This window comes from Micropterus dolomieu, linkage group LG20 (assembly GCF_021292245.1).
Source record: "Micropterus dolomieu isolate WLL.071019.BEF.003 ecotype Adirondacks linkage group LG20, ASM2129224v1, whole genome shotgun sequence".
NCBI classification, from domain to species: domain Eukaryota; kingdom Metazoa; phylum Chordata; class Actinopteri; order Centrarchiformes; family Centrarchidae; genus Micropterus; species Micropterus dolomieu.
Genome location: NC_060169.1, coordinates 16,842,115 through 16,861,260, shown reverse-complemented (window position 1 = coordinate 16,861,260; position 19,146 = coordinate 16,842,115). Strand labels below are relative to the sequence as shown.

The 19,146-nt window shown below is 40.2% G+C and overlaps 1 protein-coding gene across 4 annotated transcripts in view; it reads right to left on the bottom strand.

Annotated features, from left to right (window-relative positions):
* Positions 1 to 17,251, bottom strand: part of LOC123958803 (rho guanine nucleotide exchange factor 10-like protein) — a 52,580-nt gene extending 35,329 nt beyond the window's left edge. For 2 of the 4 annotated variants that reach the window (XM_046032451.1, XM_046032449.1), the window contains exons 1-9: positions 16,935 to 17,251; positions 13,008 to 13,035; positions 7,185 to 7,345; positions 5,016 to 5,111; positions 4,791 to 4,921; positions 3,456 to 3,551; positions 2,625 to 2,733; positions 1,442 to 1,542; positions 897 to 974 (exon numbers count right to left, since the gene is read on the bottom strand). In XM_046032451.1, the coding sequence (XP_045888407.1) occupies positions 897 to 974; positions 1,442 to 1,542; positions 2,625 to 2,733; positions 3,456 to 3,551; positions 4,791 to 4,921; positions 5,016 to 5,111; positions 7,185 to 7,345; positions 13,008 to 13,035; positions 16,935 to 17,220 (1,086 nt within the window). In that variant the 5' untranslated portion in view covers positions 17,221 to 17,251. The remainder of the gene's footprint in view (positions 1 to 896; positions 975 to 1,441; positions 1,543 to 2,624; positions 2,734 to 3,455; positions 3,552 to 4,790; positions 4,922 to 5,015; positions 5,112 to 7,184; positions 7,346 to 13,007; positions 13,036 to 16,934) is intronic. The other 2 variants (XM_046032450.1, XM_046032453.1) reach the window with 2 other exon arrangements.
* Between the last annotated feature and the right edge of the window lie 1,895 nt (positions 17,252 to 19,146).

Below are 19,146 nucleotides of genomic sequence, written 5' to 3'. Positions count from 1 at the left end.
TACACGGAAGCGTGCTAGGTGGGCGTCAGAAGCTTGTTCGCAATGCATACTGGTACATATAGGCACTGCCGGCACAGATCCACAAGCAGGAGAACTAAGCTTTCTTGGTCAATATAGCAAGCACTGAGGAATTTAATTATTTCAAATGACAACATTTACCATGAACACTGATTGAACATCCACATAAACATGGCAAATTCTATTTAACACCAAAAATCTAATCTATCTGAGCAACAGTGTGGTCATTTGTTATGTTTTGTAGTTCTTATCCCCGCAAATCCATCACAGCAAATGAATCATCGACAGAAGAACCATGGCCAGGCAGCACAACATGAACAACTGTGCAATTTGTGTTACAGCAATATTGAAAGTTACAACCCTCAATGTCTAATTTTGCTTTGGGCCTTTCATCTTTTTATGTTATCTGTCTGGAGAACACTGCATTTATCACTTGACTGGACTCTTTCAAAACAGCTAAACCTCCCCAAGTATCATACGTAATCATGTCACTCGATAACAAGGGTAGCACATTGTGTTTTGACAGTGAAAGATTTTGGGGTGTATAAGGCAGCCATTGATTGCTGCTGATTCCATTTCATTTGGCACACCTTTTATTTTTTTGTGATAAGCAGATAACAAGTCTCCTTTTCCCCAATAAAAAGAGAGATTAAAGAGGAGGGGTTGCAACCCATCCTCCGCAAGCTTGACAGTCTCTCTTTTAGCATCAGCACAATGCCACAGAAATGAGGATGGCTGTTTTATCAGGATTATTTATGCTGAGACACCTTACTAATTTGATGGATATCACCGCTTCTCTTTTCTGTGTAATTCATGATAGCTAAATGGTGAAGACATTGCATGTGGCAGAGGAGGACAAAAGAGACTTAACAGCTCACCTGCAAGATTCTCCTGAGAGACTCCAGGTAGCTCCGCTCGCTCTGAATGATGGAGCCGAGGATATGGCGTCTGACAACCTGCATAGACAACAGACCAGTCAGGAAATCCAGTAATAAGAGGACATGATGGGGCTTCAGTGTGTGGTATGCTTTCAGTCAAGCAAGGCACAGGTTGATGGATTGCACTGTAATCATGATGTTTGGAGTATGTGTGGAGGCAAAAACTCAAAGAAGAGAAGGCCTCTTTGAACAAGGCTTCCATGCTGAATCTTTGGATATCCTATGACATGAAAGTGGCTGTTCAAGCTGTCATAAAACACATTGCTTTTCCAAACAGGAGGAAGAGATTAAAGAATATATAGATATGTAAAAATGCTGAAATACCAAATTAATACTTTTAACATGACAGCCTAAGGCCTTATCTCAAGGCTATTGGGTACAAAATATATTCACATAAATGCTAGATTTTAAGTACGGTACATATGTAGGCTCCATTTATTTTGGAAAAAATAAGACAAAATATTTGCAGAAACTGTCAGGTGCACCTGGTGGCTGGTCAGCCCCTCTGGCATGGGGCTCAGCTGTGGAGGAGGATGTTTCTCTTCTGACACAGCCACATCCAGGTATCCTGCATCATCCTCCTCTTCTGCAGACATTCAGAAATGAAGGACAAAGATACAGAAAGGTTAAAAAAAAAAAGAGAGAGAGAGAGAGAGAGAGAGAGAGAGAGAGAGAGAGAGAGAGCATGTGTGACAGAATGAGACAGAGAGGGAACAACAGAAAGGCAGCCTTCAGATCTCACTGCAGCTGGAGACACTGCGACACACTAAGTATATTACCTGAAAAGAGACAGACAGAGCAATGCAGAAAGGAATGAGAGAGAGAGGCAGAGAGGCCTTCGGAATAAAATGAAAAAAACTTTCAAAACAATACTGTATCTCTGTAGGATAAAGGAGGCACACAGAAGTGTGTCTGCAAAAACACGATCCAACACATTCTCATCTCTGCATTGGCACAAAGACATTCGACAGACTCAAACAAAAAAAAATCCTCACTTCACCCGTAACCATAAAGACATAGATACCAGAAGCTTCCACCGTTCCAATTAAAGCGTTTGGAATGATAACAGAGGATTGGTGGAAAAGAAATATAATGCCATGCAGATTTCCCCCGATCAACACCTAAAAATAGCACCACTGGCCTCCTTACCTCTTTGTGATGGCTCTGAGATTTGTTTGAGGCGTGGGTCTGGTATCTATGGTTTACGGAGCTGCTCGATACTCCATTAATGGATGCTAATCTCTCTCTATTGTTAGCCAATGGTTTCTATAACACAACCTATATTGTACCGCAAGAGTTGCTTCATCCTTCTCTTTCTCACACATCAAAAACTTTACTCAACCACATCGTCTGTCTTAAAACTGAGAAAGTCTGTCTGTTTTATTTATTATAGTTATAATCAGTGAGATATTTCTTTTTCACAGTGCTTTCATTTCTCCCTGAAGGGATTTATATAAAGTAAAAAGTAAGATTTTCTACTCTATCATGAACACTGCTTTGGCTTGGCTAGCTTTAAACATAGACAACTGCCTATAATTCAAAGAGTCAACTGTGAGGAGTTACAAAACCCAAACTTCATAACCAATACGCATTACTGAAAACAGTATAACTTTCATCCCAAAAAAGCCAGCTGACCAACATTTAAGTTTTCAGACTTCCCTGCATTACCCAATTGATCTTTTCTTTGCAGGAAGGAAACCTTTCGCATGACGGCTATTTTGGTCTTTTCAAGCCCATCCTTCGTTCCGCTTCTGGCCGCCTTCATGAGCTGCTGAACCTGGTTGGAAGGAGTAGACAGAAACAATGAAAGAGCGTTAGAGCACGAGGAAAATGCCATGCTGTGGAGCCTTGATAACCTCCTCCGGAGAGAGATGGAGAAAAGTGGCGCTCAGTGGGTTCATCATGAATCTCAGCATCTGCGACTCCCTGTGGGTCGCTGTACAGCCTGTAATCAGAGTCTATGAGCATATCATGGACAGATTATGGTAACAGAGTGAGCTCCACATCAGAGTACCAGAGCTGCAGTGCTCAGTGTGGGAGAATTCAGTTGACCGCAAACTCCACCCTGAGCAACACAGAGGCCCTGCAACCAGAGTCCACAGACCAAAAATACCAAGGGTGGTAGTATTTTTAAATTAAGCTACTTCAGGAAAGTAGGTCATTGATTGGGGACAAGTTGCACTGGCGTTTATGGAAGTAAATACGCAGAATATTATTTAATAATTCATGTGTCCCATAACTGCGTCTTGATATTAAACCAGGCAGGGAAAGAGAGAGAAACTGACAGAGAGTCTCAAAGAAAAGTCACAGTCCAAAGGAAAGCTGGGAAGGATGGTGCAGAGAGTCAATTAAGCCTTTGAGTCAGCTGAGCATATACAACACAGCATATTTCAGCTCTGAGTGATCATCAATCCCATTGGCAAACATCTAGCAGAGTGATTTGAGCTCTGCAAAGAAACAGTGTGATATAGCTGTGTTCACTTGCTGCTGGAGATATACCTTGATGTCATAGTTGTGCTTGCCAGACAGCCTCATGGCCAGTTCACGTTTGGTCTTGGCACATCGTTCCCTCAGCCGACGCACTTCAGGAGAGAGCTACAGGTGTTGGACAGTGGGAGGCGAGGCATGGGGGCAGGTCGCGTTTAGCCACAAGAGGCAAAGGGAGGAGAAAAAAGTAGGGGAGAGGAAATAGAAAAGGGAAATGGAGGCAAAGTGATCAAGGCAAAACAAGCTACGCAACATTGGGTATTAATCACAAGCATAGAGAGTGAAAGCTTGGAGCACTGCTTTGGTCAAAGGGGTTATTTTGTATGAGACTAATGGACACTAATTTATACAAAGGTGAGAGGAGGGGTGCAGGCAGTTTAGGGCAGATATTAAAGAAGCAAACGCTGTTGCAGCTCTCCCATGCAGCTCGAATTGAGCACTGAACTGAACAAGAGGAGAACTTCAGGTACACTTGGTGAAAAATTAATCAGGCGAGACTAATTAAAAACAATGTGTTTTTGATGAAGGCTATGCAAGCTGAAAAGGGTTGCTGGTTTCTAATCATCAAGGTTTCTTCATTAACTGTTCAACCAGTGCAGCTGAATCCTTCCTTTTGTTCAGTGGCCAGTGGAGAGAACTTTGGGGGATTTTCATACCACACCTTCCTGTAATTACCCAAGCAACTAATTTTAAGTCCCACTACAACTATTTTTCTTTCTTTTTTTTTGCTTTCCCTCGTTTCTCAAAGCACTGATTTAAAACTGGATTTTCTTGGATGAAATTATATCCATACATAAGCACCTTCAATATGTAAAAATATGTAAAGGCAGGTATAAATCTATATATTAATAATGATTCAACTCATCAGAATACTTCCAAAGTTTCCCAATGCCTGCAACGCTGCATGCACGTTAAAGGCTGGAAAAGCATAAAGGAAAAGCAGCACAATGTGAATGTGGACACAGTGCCATCATGTGGAAGACTGACACTGTGTGGCCGTGCTGCACAACACTGACGAACAACATCCTTAGCAGAGAAGAGGCAAGGAGATCTGAGCCTTTTCACAGAGAAATGCCTCTTGTTTACTTTCATACCACAATGAATGTATAAAGCCTAGACAGCCTGTTATACATTTTTCATGTTCTTTACAGTTTCCTTCCAGTTCTATGCATTAATAAAGACAACTGCATAAGAAGAGCAGGAGATGAACTATTCTCCTTGATTATCTTTTAAGTGATGGAAACCAACCAAAACAACCTGTCCCATCATGATGCCATTAAAATAAACAGATGATTTGTGTGAGGTAAATACACACATCAGGCATGCATCCACCCACGGCAATGCTACCTTGCTCCGTGTTGGTAGTTTGGTCTCGCTATCAGAGTGCTCGTCATAGCTTTCAAACTCGCTGGAGCTCCAGCCGTTGTCTGCATCCAGAGGACCACTGTCTCTCTGAACATCTTCGTAGATCATATCTGCTAAACACACAATAACATTACACATCAGAAGCTCTACAAGAATCATGAGTGAACAACCATCCTAAACAAACACAATTCTGTCGCAGCTACAAACCTTCATCAGGAGAAAGGGGGTCCTCACTTGGAACGTCATCATAGATCACCTCTGAAGCCACCACCATCTGGGGCTCTGCTTTAGCCACACATAAAGCTGGCAAAGAAAACCAGTAAAATCAAAGTAAACAAACATTGTTTTTAAAAAGAAAAAGAGCAGTTCCTATCTTCCATCTTTTATCTCCATTTCTGTTTGATAGCTGCACCTCCTGTTGTTAGAGCATTCTTTTTCATTTCTCCACCAAAAACAAGACACACAAAGACAAGCATACACAGCTCCAAACTACATTGCCTGAATCCTTTTAGCAACGCAGAATAGATAAAAGACGCCAGATCTTCTAGCCCCTGGTTAGGAATTTACAAAGCCTTTGAATATTTACATAATATTGTATCATTTGCATTTAAAGGTCTTCTTCCTCAGGGAAATCTTGCACATCTCTTGTGCATGTTGCCATAACGGCTTTGTCCATGTGACACAACATGATTGTATCCAGCTTGTTTGAGCTATTGACCCATTCTATCTCCATGCTCGGCAGGATTTGTCATTAACTGCTTTGAGAGTGTTTCAGCCTAATTTAGCTCAGTGAGCTTTATTGATTTGGTTTTAAACTGTGATTTGTCTGCAACACTTTCTTTTAAGCCCTGAATGGCAACAATCACTGTTTTCAATTAATCTGATTGGAGATGTGTATTCTGCCATGGATTATAAAGCAGAGTTCAGTCTAAAATTTGAAATAACCTTGGACACAATCCAGGAGATGAACAAAGAGCAACTGTTTTTCTACAAAAGAGGATTAGCTCTACACAAATGTTCTTTATATCTCGCTCACTTTCCTACGCTTGTGCATTCAGAAAGGATTCAGAATAGAGAAGAAAACAACTGGATTTGGGCTATCAGCCTGACTATCAGCATATCTGCAAAGTGACTAGGCCTCTTGGGAACATAGTTTGTTATTTCAAATGTGGTAAACCAGAAGTTCTGTTCTCTGTTTTTCTTACTTTTCTTTAACTTTTCTCTACAATGACACTCCAGTCACCTCATTCGTAGGTCACACTGACACCGCTGGCAATCAAATACATGCACTGCCATTATGAATACGTCATAGTGGTAGAAAATGTGAAAGAAAAAAAAACACAGCAAAGCCTTTGCGAATCACAATGTGCCATGACCACATTCGAGGAATGAAGGGACATGGCTGCCGTTACAAACAGGAAATATTTAATTATTTATAATGATCCATATAAAGTACACTTTGTTAAACTGAAAAACAATCAATAAGTTTGCCCTCCAAGGCAGGGTCATACATATGCAAAACATTTCCTGGTGTCTAGTGTATAAAAACAAAAATTAGTAATAACTACTTTCTTTATTACAATTTTAGATAGCTAGGAGAAGAAGTTTAATATAATGTTATTCATTCAGTCAGTCTAAATATACTGTACACGTTCAAAATGGCAGCAGTGTGTGAAAATACATCAGAAGACTAGGACATAAAAAACAGCTTCTTTACATCGCTCATTTCTGAGCCACCTTCACATAACAGCAGCACTGCTGACTGAGTCGAAATCCAAAAGCAATTTTCCCTCATGGAAATGGTTCTCTATTGATCCTCATCCTGAATTAATTGGATTCATGTCATGTCTGTGTAGAAATCAAATCACGGCAGAGAATATGTGCGCGTGAGCCAGTGTGTATTTTGTCGGTATGAGTTTGAATGGAGCGTGTACGTGTGTGTGTGTGTGTGTGTGTGTGTGTGTGTGTGTGTGTGTGTGTGTGTGTGTGTGTGTGTGTGTGTGTGTGTGTGTGTGTTTGAGCGCATGGATGTGTCTGTGTAAATATGTGTGTCTGGCCTCTTTCACTGTAGAAATCAATGGGCCATAAGATGACCGTAGGCCTATAATATGGTGTTTTTGCCACCTTTCATCAAGGTCAAGAGATGCAATGTGCAGTACTAACAAAATACTGGTACACAATTTATATTGCCAATGTCATTATGGTGCGGTCCACAGTGCTGTTTACGCAACTCTGGAGGCCCAGATCTGTCCGTGATGTGAACACTATAATACATAGGCGAAATGTGCCTGAATCCCATGGCAAGGTCTGAAATTGAACCCTTGATCTAAAATATAAGGTGCATCACTTCCCTGTCAATACAATTTAGTTCTGTACCTTCAGAGGTGTCCCTTGAGCCAAAGTTTTCCTTGACGATTTCTTTGCTGTGGTCTCTTGAATCAGCCGACGTCTCCGCAGCTGAAGGCACAGGAAGGCCCCGGAGCCCCTCTCCCACACAAGGAGCTGGGGTACTGGGCTCGGCTGCTGTTGTTGAGGCCCTGGAAGGTACCCAAATGTTAGCTCAGTTAAACTAACACTGCAGTGAGTGCCTCATTACAAGTTAATTTCAGTGAGAGGAAGGGGACGCAGATTGGCTAGAGGTAGAGGTCGAAATAGTTCTTTGCTAAGCATGCATGCAAACGCACACTCCCTAAAGTCTGACAGAACACATATTGCTGCTGTCAAATCATTGGGATATCTTTGAGGTAACTTATTTTGGAACTAGGAACACTATTTTTACATATGGGCAGCAGTTCATAAGAACTAGCTAGTACATTTTTGCATGTTTGTATATTTTATATTTCTGTATGCAATGCAAAAACATTTTCCATCACCAAATAACACACTTGGACACTAACACACACAGGATTTTTAAGCCTTGGTGGAGGTATGGGCTTTTCTACTTAAGTATTTTCTATGTAGGCTTTAACCGCCCTTTGGTCATGAAACTTTTCCACCAACACAGGACCTTCAGTTAAAGTCGAAATAGTAAAATATTCAGCATTAGAGTGGATTATTTTACATAATTATTTCTGACAACAATATCTGACACCATTTCCCAATAAGCTGTGTTAATAGTGACAACTTCAGCTGTACGTGGGATAAGTTGTGCTGACCTACTTATTCAGAAGAACTTTTGCAAGGCCACGTGTTAAAAAAAAAATAAATAAATAAATAAATAATAAATATATATATATATATATATATATATATCACACCTATCATCACACCTACTGCTTGTTACTTGAGTTACTCTACTTGCCCCCGAGCACTGTTAAATCATCTGTCATGCCTGCGGCTTACCATAATCACCGCTGGCTTTTTGAATGAAAAAGTGCCCTAAACCAGCTATTAAAAACAGACTCTGACATCACAAGGGAAAATCTTTGTTGACATAGCTATCACATGGCCTGTGTTGATGCTGCCAGTGAGGGATTGTCCTCCCCCACATTACTGATAATGTGACAGGATCCAGCGTGTAGGCGAGTCCCATCTACACTAATTAAACCTCTCCCTCTGCTAAACAGCTCAGCAACACTTGCAATGCCATCAGCAGCAGAAGCAGCAGCAGCAGCCACTCAAAGTGATAGTCAACTAGCAGACAAACAGGACGTGCCAGGAAAATAATGTGCACAAAATGCAGTAATTTGGAGCTATTGGGGAGGCAGCCTTGCAGACTCTGACCTTAAATTGAAGTGACAATGGAGGTAGACAGTATGCAATGATATGCAAACCATTATCTTTACTCGTAGAGTACAGCACCAGGTGAACAGTGTATTATGAGTCAGAAAGAAAGGAAAGCATGTCCAGAGCAGGCAAGGACAAAAAAAATAACAGTAGATAGTTTGTAGCATCTGTGTTATCATACACAGAAAACGGACAAGATGACTACATGAGAATGTATTTGTTATACCCCAACAGTATGGTACTTAAATCCTCCAATGCATGGACAAAAATTACCTGTATTTATTTCCTATGTAATTCAATGCATGGTTGAGTGTTTTTCTTTCACAAGAAATCTAATATTTTCTTAAGTAAAACGCAAAAGCAGCCAAATGTGTGGCAGGTGAATACTGGACACCAGTAAATATGTTACTGATAGCAAACATTTACAAATATCAAATGTTCTTTTAAATTCCATAGTGAAAAAATATGGTGCATTTTTGACCCGTGTGTAAATCAAAAATTTTTAATGACTACTTGATGTTTCAAATAATGAAATAAAATTTCAAAACATATAGCAAAGAAACACTCAGCCTTGTATGACATTATATAGGAAATGAATGTGGGTCATTTTTGACCCATGTTGTGCATTAGAAGGGTATTTTTTCCTCAAAAAGGAAAAAGGAAAATAATGATTTATGATGATCAAAAACAAGTTAATTGAAGAACACCTGGAATACTGAATGATGAAATGAATGTATTGCAAAGATATAGAAACTTAAAACTCCATTGTTGTGCATCAAAGCAATAACCTCATACTATTTATAAGTATAGCATTCTGAACATCAGAAACTTATAAATACAGTCATAGTTCTTGTTATGTTTGTGCTACACTCTCCCTGTTGTGCAATAAGTGCCCAGTACATATCTGGAAGTAGACATAATGCCCTGCCAACATGTCATATTAGAGCTACTGATAGCAGCTATTTAATTTTGCAGTGGTGTCAAGCTGCAAAACACTGTAAAGTATTACTCTGCTGCATTCTCCATGATGCCGGATCATTCATCTCAATCTAAACAACAAAAATGATCTCGACCCACATGAAAACAAAATGAAGAGCTATTTGTCAACATATTTCTTACGATAAACTGATCTCTTGTCATTAAAATTGCTTGTGTGGAAAAGAGTGGAGCCAGAACAATAGCGATATACAGCTTGTCTGCCTGACTCTCTGCATTCATGTCAGGTGTGAGTGATTTGAGCAGTGTAGCTATCGATCCAGGCATATTTTTACACACCCCTTCACAACTTATCTGTGCCTATAAACCCTAGTGAGTCATATAGCTCAAGGAGAGAAGCAGGAAACATTTTTCAATGCAAATGACATTGCCTGGGGCAGAGCACAGCCTAAAGCAGAAGCTGCCTGAATGCAAATCTCACACTTCCATCTGTTTCTATTCCCTTCAGCTACCGTGCCAGAGCAATACTACCTGCCATAGTTCTACCTGTTTTGCCCCCTGGTCTCTCTTGAGCATTGCTGTTCTTTATAACTGCACAAGCATTGTGCCGACCATACTGATGGAGCGCTGTTTGTCCTCAGGTCATAAATCTCCTCCATAAACAACTGCCCACTCCTCACATTGAACCATTCCCATGATGCACGCCGTGTTAATGCCCAAAGTTGTTCAGTGCATAACAGACTCCAATTTAATTGCACTTAAAGTATTTGGTTCATGACATCTCATTTTATTTGTATACTTTGTTTGTTTTTAATGCTTTCAGTGTCACCTTTTTCTTTTGCCTTCACAGCACACCCAACTGAGGTGAGTACAACAGGGTGAGGGGGTCTTCAAAAAAGTAGCTGTGAAAAATAAATGTGTTCTGTAAGCTACATTAGATGAGTTTCTTCACAAGTGCAAAAGTGTAAAGTTCTGCAAGGCTGCAAAAGGGTAAAAAGGTGAAAAAAGTAACTTCGGTGGGGGGAATAAAATAAACAGTTGAAGTAAAGTTACACTCTCTAAGTTAAGAGCTTGTGTACACAAAACAGACTCATAAATGCCACGTTGTCAAGGTATCTTTTGTGTTAATCGGTTCATTGCTGAGGTTCTGTGCAATGCCTTTAATGAAAACTATCTGTCAAGAGGTAGAAAGTGAAGTCAGAAGTAAATGCTGGCATCAAACACTGGAGCACACATAAAACTCACATGAGAGAAATGCTGCCTTGAACCTAATAGCTGTAACGTGCTGATGTGCTGTCATTGCAGAGTAAAGAAAAACATATACAGTCACAAAGTAAGTTTGGCAATATTATTCTAAAACTGCTGACAGATCTGGTGGATGTGCTGACAGTCTTAACACCTTGATGATGGAAAGTGCTATTGATAGCTCTTCTTTTAAAGGCAGCTATTGAGTAAAACAAAATGGAAATGTGCACTCAGCAGAAATCTCCCCGCATGAGAAATTGCCAAGACCTCACTGTGACTCTATAGCCCACACACACGCGCAAAGATGCACATAAGCACACACACATATATGCAGGCATTCATGCACACACATATACACACTGCAGAAACGTATACTGTACACATACACACAAGATCACACCTGTACACAAATACAGGCGCCTCGTTTCAGCACAGGAAAGCCCACAGGAATCCAGACCCTGAAGTCCACTATAGTGTGCTCAGTACAGGATTCTGAGCCCACTTCCTACAGTTGAAGCGCAGGTGGGGGCGCTTCACTAAAATCAGGGTCTCTACATGGCTTCATCATGCAGTTCAGACAGGCAGGAGAGGGACTTTGTTTTAGCTGAAAACGTTCCAGCTCAACTCATAACTTGAAACAAAAAAGGAAAGTATGTAAAAACCTGTATAGTATATTATAATTTCGTGTGTCTCTGGTTGTTGTTTTTTTTGTATAGTTACCAATATCCGGTGGTTCCAGCAGTTCAAAACAGATTCACATCCCCTTTCCCCTCTAGGAGGTGTAAACTTTACAGAAACAATCTTTCACTGTTTATTTCACTTTCTTTTATATTGACTGATGAGATTCCGATTGCTGAAGGCATTAAATAGGATAGCTGTCTTTTGAATAGAGGGCATGGGTTCAAAGCTCGCTGATAGTGAGCTAAAGTATCCTAACTCCTAATGCTCCAGGGCTGCTGCTCTGTACTGTAGATGACTTTGACTTCTGACCTCCCTATAGAGAGGAGCAAGCAAAAAGGCAGTTGCCTCAAAGGGATCAATAAACTATCACATTATCATTTGCCGTGCTGAGGCTTTGAAGCAAACTATCTTCTTGATTGTATGAAAGATGTTGTCTGACAGCACCAGTGATGGGCTCATTTCAATCATTCTGACTTGACTTGACCTGACTTGAATTCTCATTCCTACATTTTTTAGTTTTAGATGTCATTTCACCTAAATCACAAGAAAAGAAAATAACATAACACAGAACCATGCAGTTTGTTTCAGTTTTCTGTGCCAAAGTTTTGAGCTATGCGCCTCTTGAAGGCTCTGCAACACAGGTCATCAGACACCATCTACTAATAAGACGAAAGTGTAATTTGTCCCACCCTGACTTGTGTAGCAAAGCTAACAGGCGTGCGAGGGAGCTGTCACTCACACAGTCAAACATGCATACACAGTCCTGAGAGTCCTTTGTGGGTATTCCATAGATGTGTGGGGCTTTAAACTTGTGCCACCACCCAAATACACAGAAGATGAATGGAGTTTCATTTTTGCTTCTAAAAAAATTTTACAAAGACATTTGAAAAAAACGTCTTTTCAGGAACAATGTCCCTGTTGACACCTCAGTTTACATTTGGACTATTTCACCTTTTTCAATGCATTTTCAGGTCACAGCAGTCGTAAATTTAACAACACTACTTACGAGTACATTTAATTTGGGTTCACATTCCTTGGTATTTTAAATGCAAGCTTATAGGGACACTTAATTGATTCAAATTCAAATGTCATCTTTCAGTGCTTTGAGCATCACAATTTAATTTCCACTCACCTCAACTACAGTATATTGGGGTGATGGCAGAAATCTCACAGATTAAAACACACTTTTTGCAGGGATTACATGGAAAAAAATATGTTTGTTTTTTTTATTGAATGAGCTGACTTTTTTAATTAAATTCATCTTAACACCACATAATAGCATATAAACAGGGCTCATCATATTATACTATATGCATCATCGTGAATTGGGCAATCCTGTGATTTCCCTCTAGAATTGTATCAGCAACATCACTTTATATCTCTTGTCACTGTGAGTGTGACATGCCATCTGGCATCTAAATGTTGTACAAATAGATGCGGCGTAACATCACAGTATCTCATACCCACTGTGTGGTGTTTGGATGGAGTGTGAGCATGACATTATCTCCAACATAATGTCATAACAGTGATGTGGTATGATGTTGAGTTTACTTTCTCCACCGCTATTTGGTAATATACACCACACTGTGATTGGAATCATAGGAAACTTACCAACTAGATGACGCATTAACTGGAACATCTGTCAAAAAGAAGGAAAAACAGCAACCATTAGACAAACTATTCCAAAGCAAAGGAAAAATAACAAATGCATTTTTTTTGTTTCAGGGGCTGACTTTGTGTTGTAATTACTTATTCTCTCATACTTCTTGTATACAGTTGAGCTTTTCTAAACCAAAGCATTATCGTCAAAAACTAAATTACACTTATATATATATATATAAATATATACTACGGATTTTGCATGGTTGTACTGTATTTTCATAGCAAAGGCATATGTACAAGGAAAGTGCTGTTAAACAAATGCTATAATCAATTTCCTTTCCTCCCACCATGTGAACTCATGTCATCTGGTGAGGGAGGGATCTGAATCTTAGCTGCTCTCAACCCTTGATTACATAACAGACCTCCACTGCACACTATTATCAACGCCCAGAATTCCCCCACGCATCTCCACAGCCCACTTAACGGATTACTACACACAGACTTGGTAAAAAAGCTTTTTAATTAAGCATTAATCGCTTCACTTTGTCCAACAGAATTTCTCCAAGACTTAAATCTCACTCTTTATCTGGGCGTATAATTACCAGGGCCTGTTTGGCAACATTAGCCAGGTAGTAAATATATCATACTTATATCTACATAGCTTCATCCAATTAAGGGAAAGTTAACTCTGCTCTCCTATGCCTGTCTGCCTGAGGCAATAATTACATCCTGTTAAATAGACATTATACAACTTGATAAGTCACTAACACAGAGTGTGGCTATGGGAAACTGATCAGATAACTAAAGAAGAAACCAAAGAAGAGGCACACTATAGAGTCATTTTATCAAAGACATACTATTGTACAGTGACTACATAGGTAGTATTAGTTGGTTCAGTGTTTGATGAAAGTGCTGTTAAGAGGATGGAGAGTGGGGCTTTTGGTTGCAGTACAGCAACTTTAACCACTATCCCATGTCTCTACAATAACAAAATGGTTTATGTTATGTTACTTTAAGCCAGATAGTCACACAAAACTGTCACACCCATCAGCAAGGGTGGAAAAGAAATGAGGACATTTACTTGCGTTATGTACTTTGATTCAATTTCCTGGTATTTATTTTTGAACTTTATTTCAGGTTTTCCATTTTATGCTCCATTATACTTCTACTTCACTAAATTTCAGTGATATTTATTATACTTTTTTACTACACTTACATTTCTATTAGTTATATACTTTAGTATATAACTAATAAAAATATAGTATATATAGTATACTTTAGTTATATACTAAAATTTTAATCCAAAACATATCATCAGCTTGTGAAATGTGATTAATTGCTAATACGATTCACTGTACTACCAAAAAAGTCTATAAAGTTTACATAAGGTATGAATAAGTCCAACTCTGCCAGCTAAGATTACAATGTTAAAATACTACTACTATGGCTCAGTGCATCAGTAATCATGTAATCCAATATTTAACAAAATATATCTAAATAATGTCATCACTTGCATAAGTTAAAGGTTCAGTGTGTAGGTGTTACTGCCATCTAGTGGTGAGGATTGCAAATTTCAACTAATGACTCGGCCACAGCTCACCCCTCCTTTTGCAAACGCATGGGAGAAGCTAAGGTGGCCGATGTCGTGGATTATGTATGTTGCTGGTGTGGGATTAAGCAAATAATTGTGTTACAACAAACTGTTGTCTTTGAAAAATGTATTAATAAAAGAGAATAAACAGAGAAGTACTATAACACATATACAGCTGGTCCACAGACCTGCCACCTAGGCCAGCTTCAGGCCTCTGGCCCCGAGCACAGGGATGCATAATCATTTACACAGTCTAGGTTTCTATTTTTGGGGGGAACAGAGATCCTCTCCCGGCCTTGAAAGAACACTCATACACCAAAGTCAATGCAAAGACGCGGAGAGCCGTGATTTCCTGTCGTGCGGTGTGGAGGGGGGCTGCTGGCGACACAAACGCCTTCGAGTGACTTGAAAATTTTCAACTCGAGTGAGAAAGTGAGTCACAATAGCCTATCAGCGCTGAGATTATCCAGACGTCACAGATGGCTTCAGAGCGTTGTGTGGAGAGGGCCAAGCAGAGCGGAGGATTGAAACGCCACTGGTGGAAAGCTACTAAACTGCGGGTAAAAGCCAAGGACAGAGCCAGGAGCAGCGCTGCAGCTTTTGGACAAATAAACACCCGTAGTCGGACTGGATTATGCTCTGACAACTACGCCGTTTTCTCGCGTGAAGGAGTAAACTGTTTTTATTAAATTACTTTAGTTTTTGGGATTACAACGTTGATTTATGTTCACCTGAGCTTCTCACCAGCTAGCTTCCGTGCACATCCGGTTCCACTGTTGTTGTTAGCATCAGTTGGCACCCAGAGCTCTGTTGGACTACTACTTCATATTCACATAAAAAACGGACATTACTTGGAGAATAGAAAGCAAGGAAGTTGAACTACCCGGTGAGTTCATAAAATGTGTCTGTAACTTTATTCCAGCTATCGTTGTACTTTACTGTGAACAAGTTAGCATAGCCCTGATTGATCTGAACCACTCCATTCAGAAAACAAACATTTTAGAAGTTGTTGTCTTGCGGTCTTGCTGACTGACCTGACTTTGCTAGAGCTAAGCTGAGTAATGAAGGAGTAAGGGCCCGTGTCCACCAAAACATTTTTTATCCACTGAAATCGCCAGCTGGTCTTCTGAAAAGCTAGCAGGCGTTTTTGAGGCGTGGCGTTTTTTCCACCTGCTTCGGGTAATATGATACATTTGTTGCAAGTAATTCCAGCTAACTTTACTGGATGTAAAAATGTCAGCACAGAGCAGAGTACTTGCTCTGTATGAAGGGAAGGCTGAAGCAGGTAGAGAGAGAGGATGGACTCGCCTTATATGGGTTCATGAGATTTTGTGGGTGAGGAAACATCTCACCGTTTGGTCCAAGAGCTGAGGTTTTGCTTCGCGCGACATGAAATCGCGGCTCTACGCGTCTTTGCATTGACTTCGTATGTAAACTCACTGCCCGAACGCTCGCTTCACTTTTGGTCTGAAAGCACAGTAACATTTTTCAACTCTTGGCGACTGGAAAAAAAACTCCTGGGCGTCCAGCGCCCAAGCACGGAAATAACGTTCAGCACCTTGTCACACTGCTGGCGTTTTTTCCCAGCTTTTAAAAGCTGGCAAAAAACACTTTGGTGGACACGGACCCTTATGGAGGTGTGGAGTGGGATGAACCTATTTAACTTTGTAAAACAGCAAGGCATTCTCCTGTTCTGTTAATATTGTCTTTAGACCATATCCTTGACTCAGGATGAATAACTAAAACATACATCCTCCCAACATTATCTTTAGATAACTTATTACAAAAACATATACCAAAGATGTAGCTCAATTTATACATTAATATCTGCTTAATGAAATAAAAATGTTCACCCCTCAATGCACACAAGTGACTAATTCTGTTGTTTTGTAGGAATTAGTATTTTTTTTAATCAGCAGCAATATCTAATGAGTAATTGGTTACATTTTTCAAGTAAGTCAAAAGTACATCTTGGTACTTGGTACTTGGTACTACTTTTACTTAAGGTGAATTCAAGTCCTTTTTATTTATGGCCCAATATTACAAATCACAAACTTGCCTCAAGGAGCTTTACAATCTGTATAGTATCCTATTCGACACCCTCTATCCTTAGACCCTCCATTCAGAAAAGAAAAAAAAACTTTAATCAGAAAAAAATGGAAGAAACCACAGTAAGAGCAACACAGCAAGGATCCCTCTCCCAAACTATACATTTTCCAGTGCCTGTCAACTACTTTTAGACTGTCCTGAATAGCTGACCCAGAGCTCTCTCATCTCTAAAAGTGAACAAATCAACACAGATTTTAAAAAAAATAATATATAAAGTATTCCTGAAAATGTGTTACCTGGAGTAGAAATTGAAGCAACATCCTTGGTAGGAATATCCTCCTGTCCAGCAGAAGGCGATGTTCTGAGAAGTTGTGTGCTGTCTGTGCCTGTTTGTGGAACACTGTCTGATGTCTGTCTATCCTCCTTTTTGGACTGGTCAGACCTAACAGAACCAGTTCCTTTGCTGTCCTCCTGAAGTTTCTCTTCATCCATACTGTCATCAAACAGAAACTCTTCCCCTCGCTCCTCATCTTCCTCCTCTTCATCCTCCTTTGGCGGTTGCTGAGACATCACAGTAGACATAATCTCTGAAAAAGAGACAAAGTGTCCAACATTTGAGTTAAAAAGCGACACTATGATGAAAAAATGATTGATACCACATCAAAAAATATTTTAGAAGGTTGCTTAAGGCTTTTAATCACAGAATGATAACACTTAATCCTCTAATAATCATTCTAATAATAATGAATTTAAGATGTTGTTTATTCTTTTGTAGTGAACAACGGTGTGGATTTGTGCATTTTACATTGAATAAATTTGGAGCTACCCTAAATTCCTTTCTCCTCCCCAGAGAAGAAGGGGAGGGGTCAAAGTTGCTTTCTCTAAGTGCTATCCCGACCATAAAACTGGCACCTTTTTGATTCCGAAGCTGATAACGCGGGCCCTGACTGTTAAACTGACAAAGGGACACGAGCCAGCCATTGGCATCTCCCTGAACAGCCTATCAAAACTGGCCCCCCCACACACGTTTCCGTGGCAACTGACCATATTCTTTGTGTTATTACCACATCAAAGGGATACTCCTTGTCTCACCTAAGTGTGACATGTTCCAGACACTGAACTTTGGATGACAGAGGACTGCAGTCTCCAAATACTCAAAGCATTTAATTAAGTTAATTAAATCTTTAGTTGCCTGAATACGTTTGCCTCTATTTGAGTAGTTATGTTAACTGTTGTTGCTATCTGTTGTTGATATTAGTGCTGAAAAGAATTTACTTGTGCAGTGTTTTTATTTTCAGCAAGACACTCCTTCATCTAATGTAATCAATGCTTGTTCATAATACTTTCTTACAAAATCCCTTTAGAAATGATGACAAAGAAATGTTTTATACTCTTAATCGCCAGCTTGAATTTAAGGATGAATCAACAAATTCCCCGGTTCCTAAGGAGAGACGATCTTTGATTTAATCCAAGCTTTCCTCATGTAACCTGAGCTCCCCCAAGTGGGCGAAATAAGTATTACATGCCCTCGTCGGAAATGCGGTTAAATGTATAAATATCCTGACCACTAATGTGACAATAGTTTCCTGTTACCAAATGCCTAGACCAGTAAACCGTTCAATCATTGAGGTTCGATTGTGGAAAATATTTGATTATAATACGTGCAAATAGATTTCTTTTCTTTAGACATTAAGTTTAGAAAGGCAGTCCCTTGGGAAACCTGAGACGCCCCCTGGGGAACCACGCCCCAGGCAACAAAAGAGCGACACGCGACCTCGCTTTCTCTCTTCTCTTCTGTTCGCTGTTGGCTCTGCCACTCTGCTCGGCCCTCTGGACGCTTCGGCACGTGTGGCGTGCCGCGCCAGGCAACACCCTCAGTCGACCAGCGAAACAAACAGGCCTTTGTTCGCTTGAAGCTACACACCTGAAGTGCCGCGACATCGATCTGCCTTCAGTTTGTTTTATTTTCTTTATTTCTTTTGTTTAATGTTATAAGTCCGTTAAGTTACACTGGACTAATTCAGGAACGACCAAGTTCCATTTTAAGCCTTTTTCGTCGAGCCAACTTCACCGAGGTCAGACCAAGCCACGTGGTCTCGCCAGCTACAACGAAGGAAACCTGCAAACAGCCGAATTGCCAGACGGAGGAGGCGTTTTCAATCAGACACGGAGAACCCTGGAGAATCCCTAGCAAAAAGCCAGGATCGGCAGCTAGCGTGGGACCCGTGCAACAGGCCAAAAGCAGGCTGTCGACAAGCAGTAAGACTTAACACACGATCTGTGATCAGATGTCCATTTTTAACTCCTAAATTATAGCATTAGTTTACTTTAATTAGCTCCTATGCCGTATGAGTCAAATGCTTCCCACAATCGAACCTCCAGGCTCATTGTTCAGCAAATGTTTATGTTCCCTGTATCCAACCATCTTTTTATCACCTTAGTTAGAGAATAAATTCACTGTAATATAATCAAGAGCTGTGTGTGTTGCCTATTTATAGTTCCTGCCAA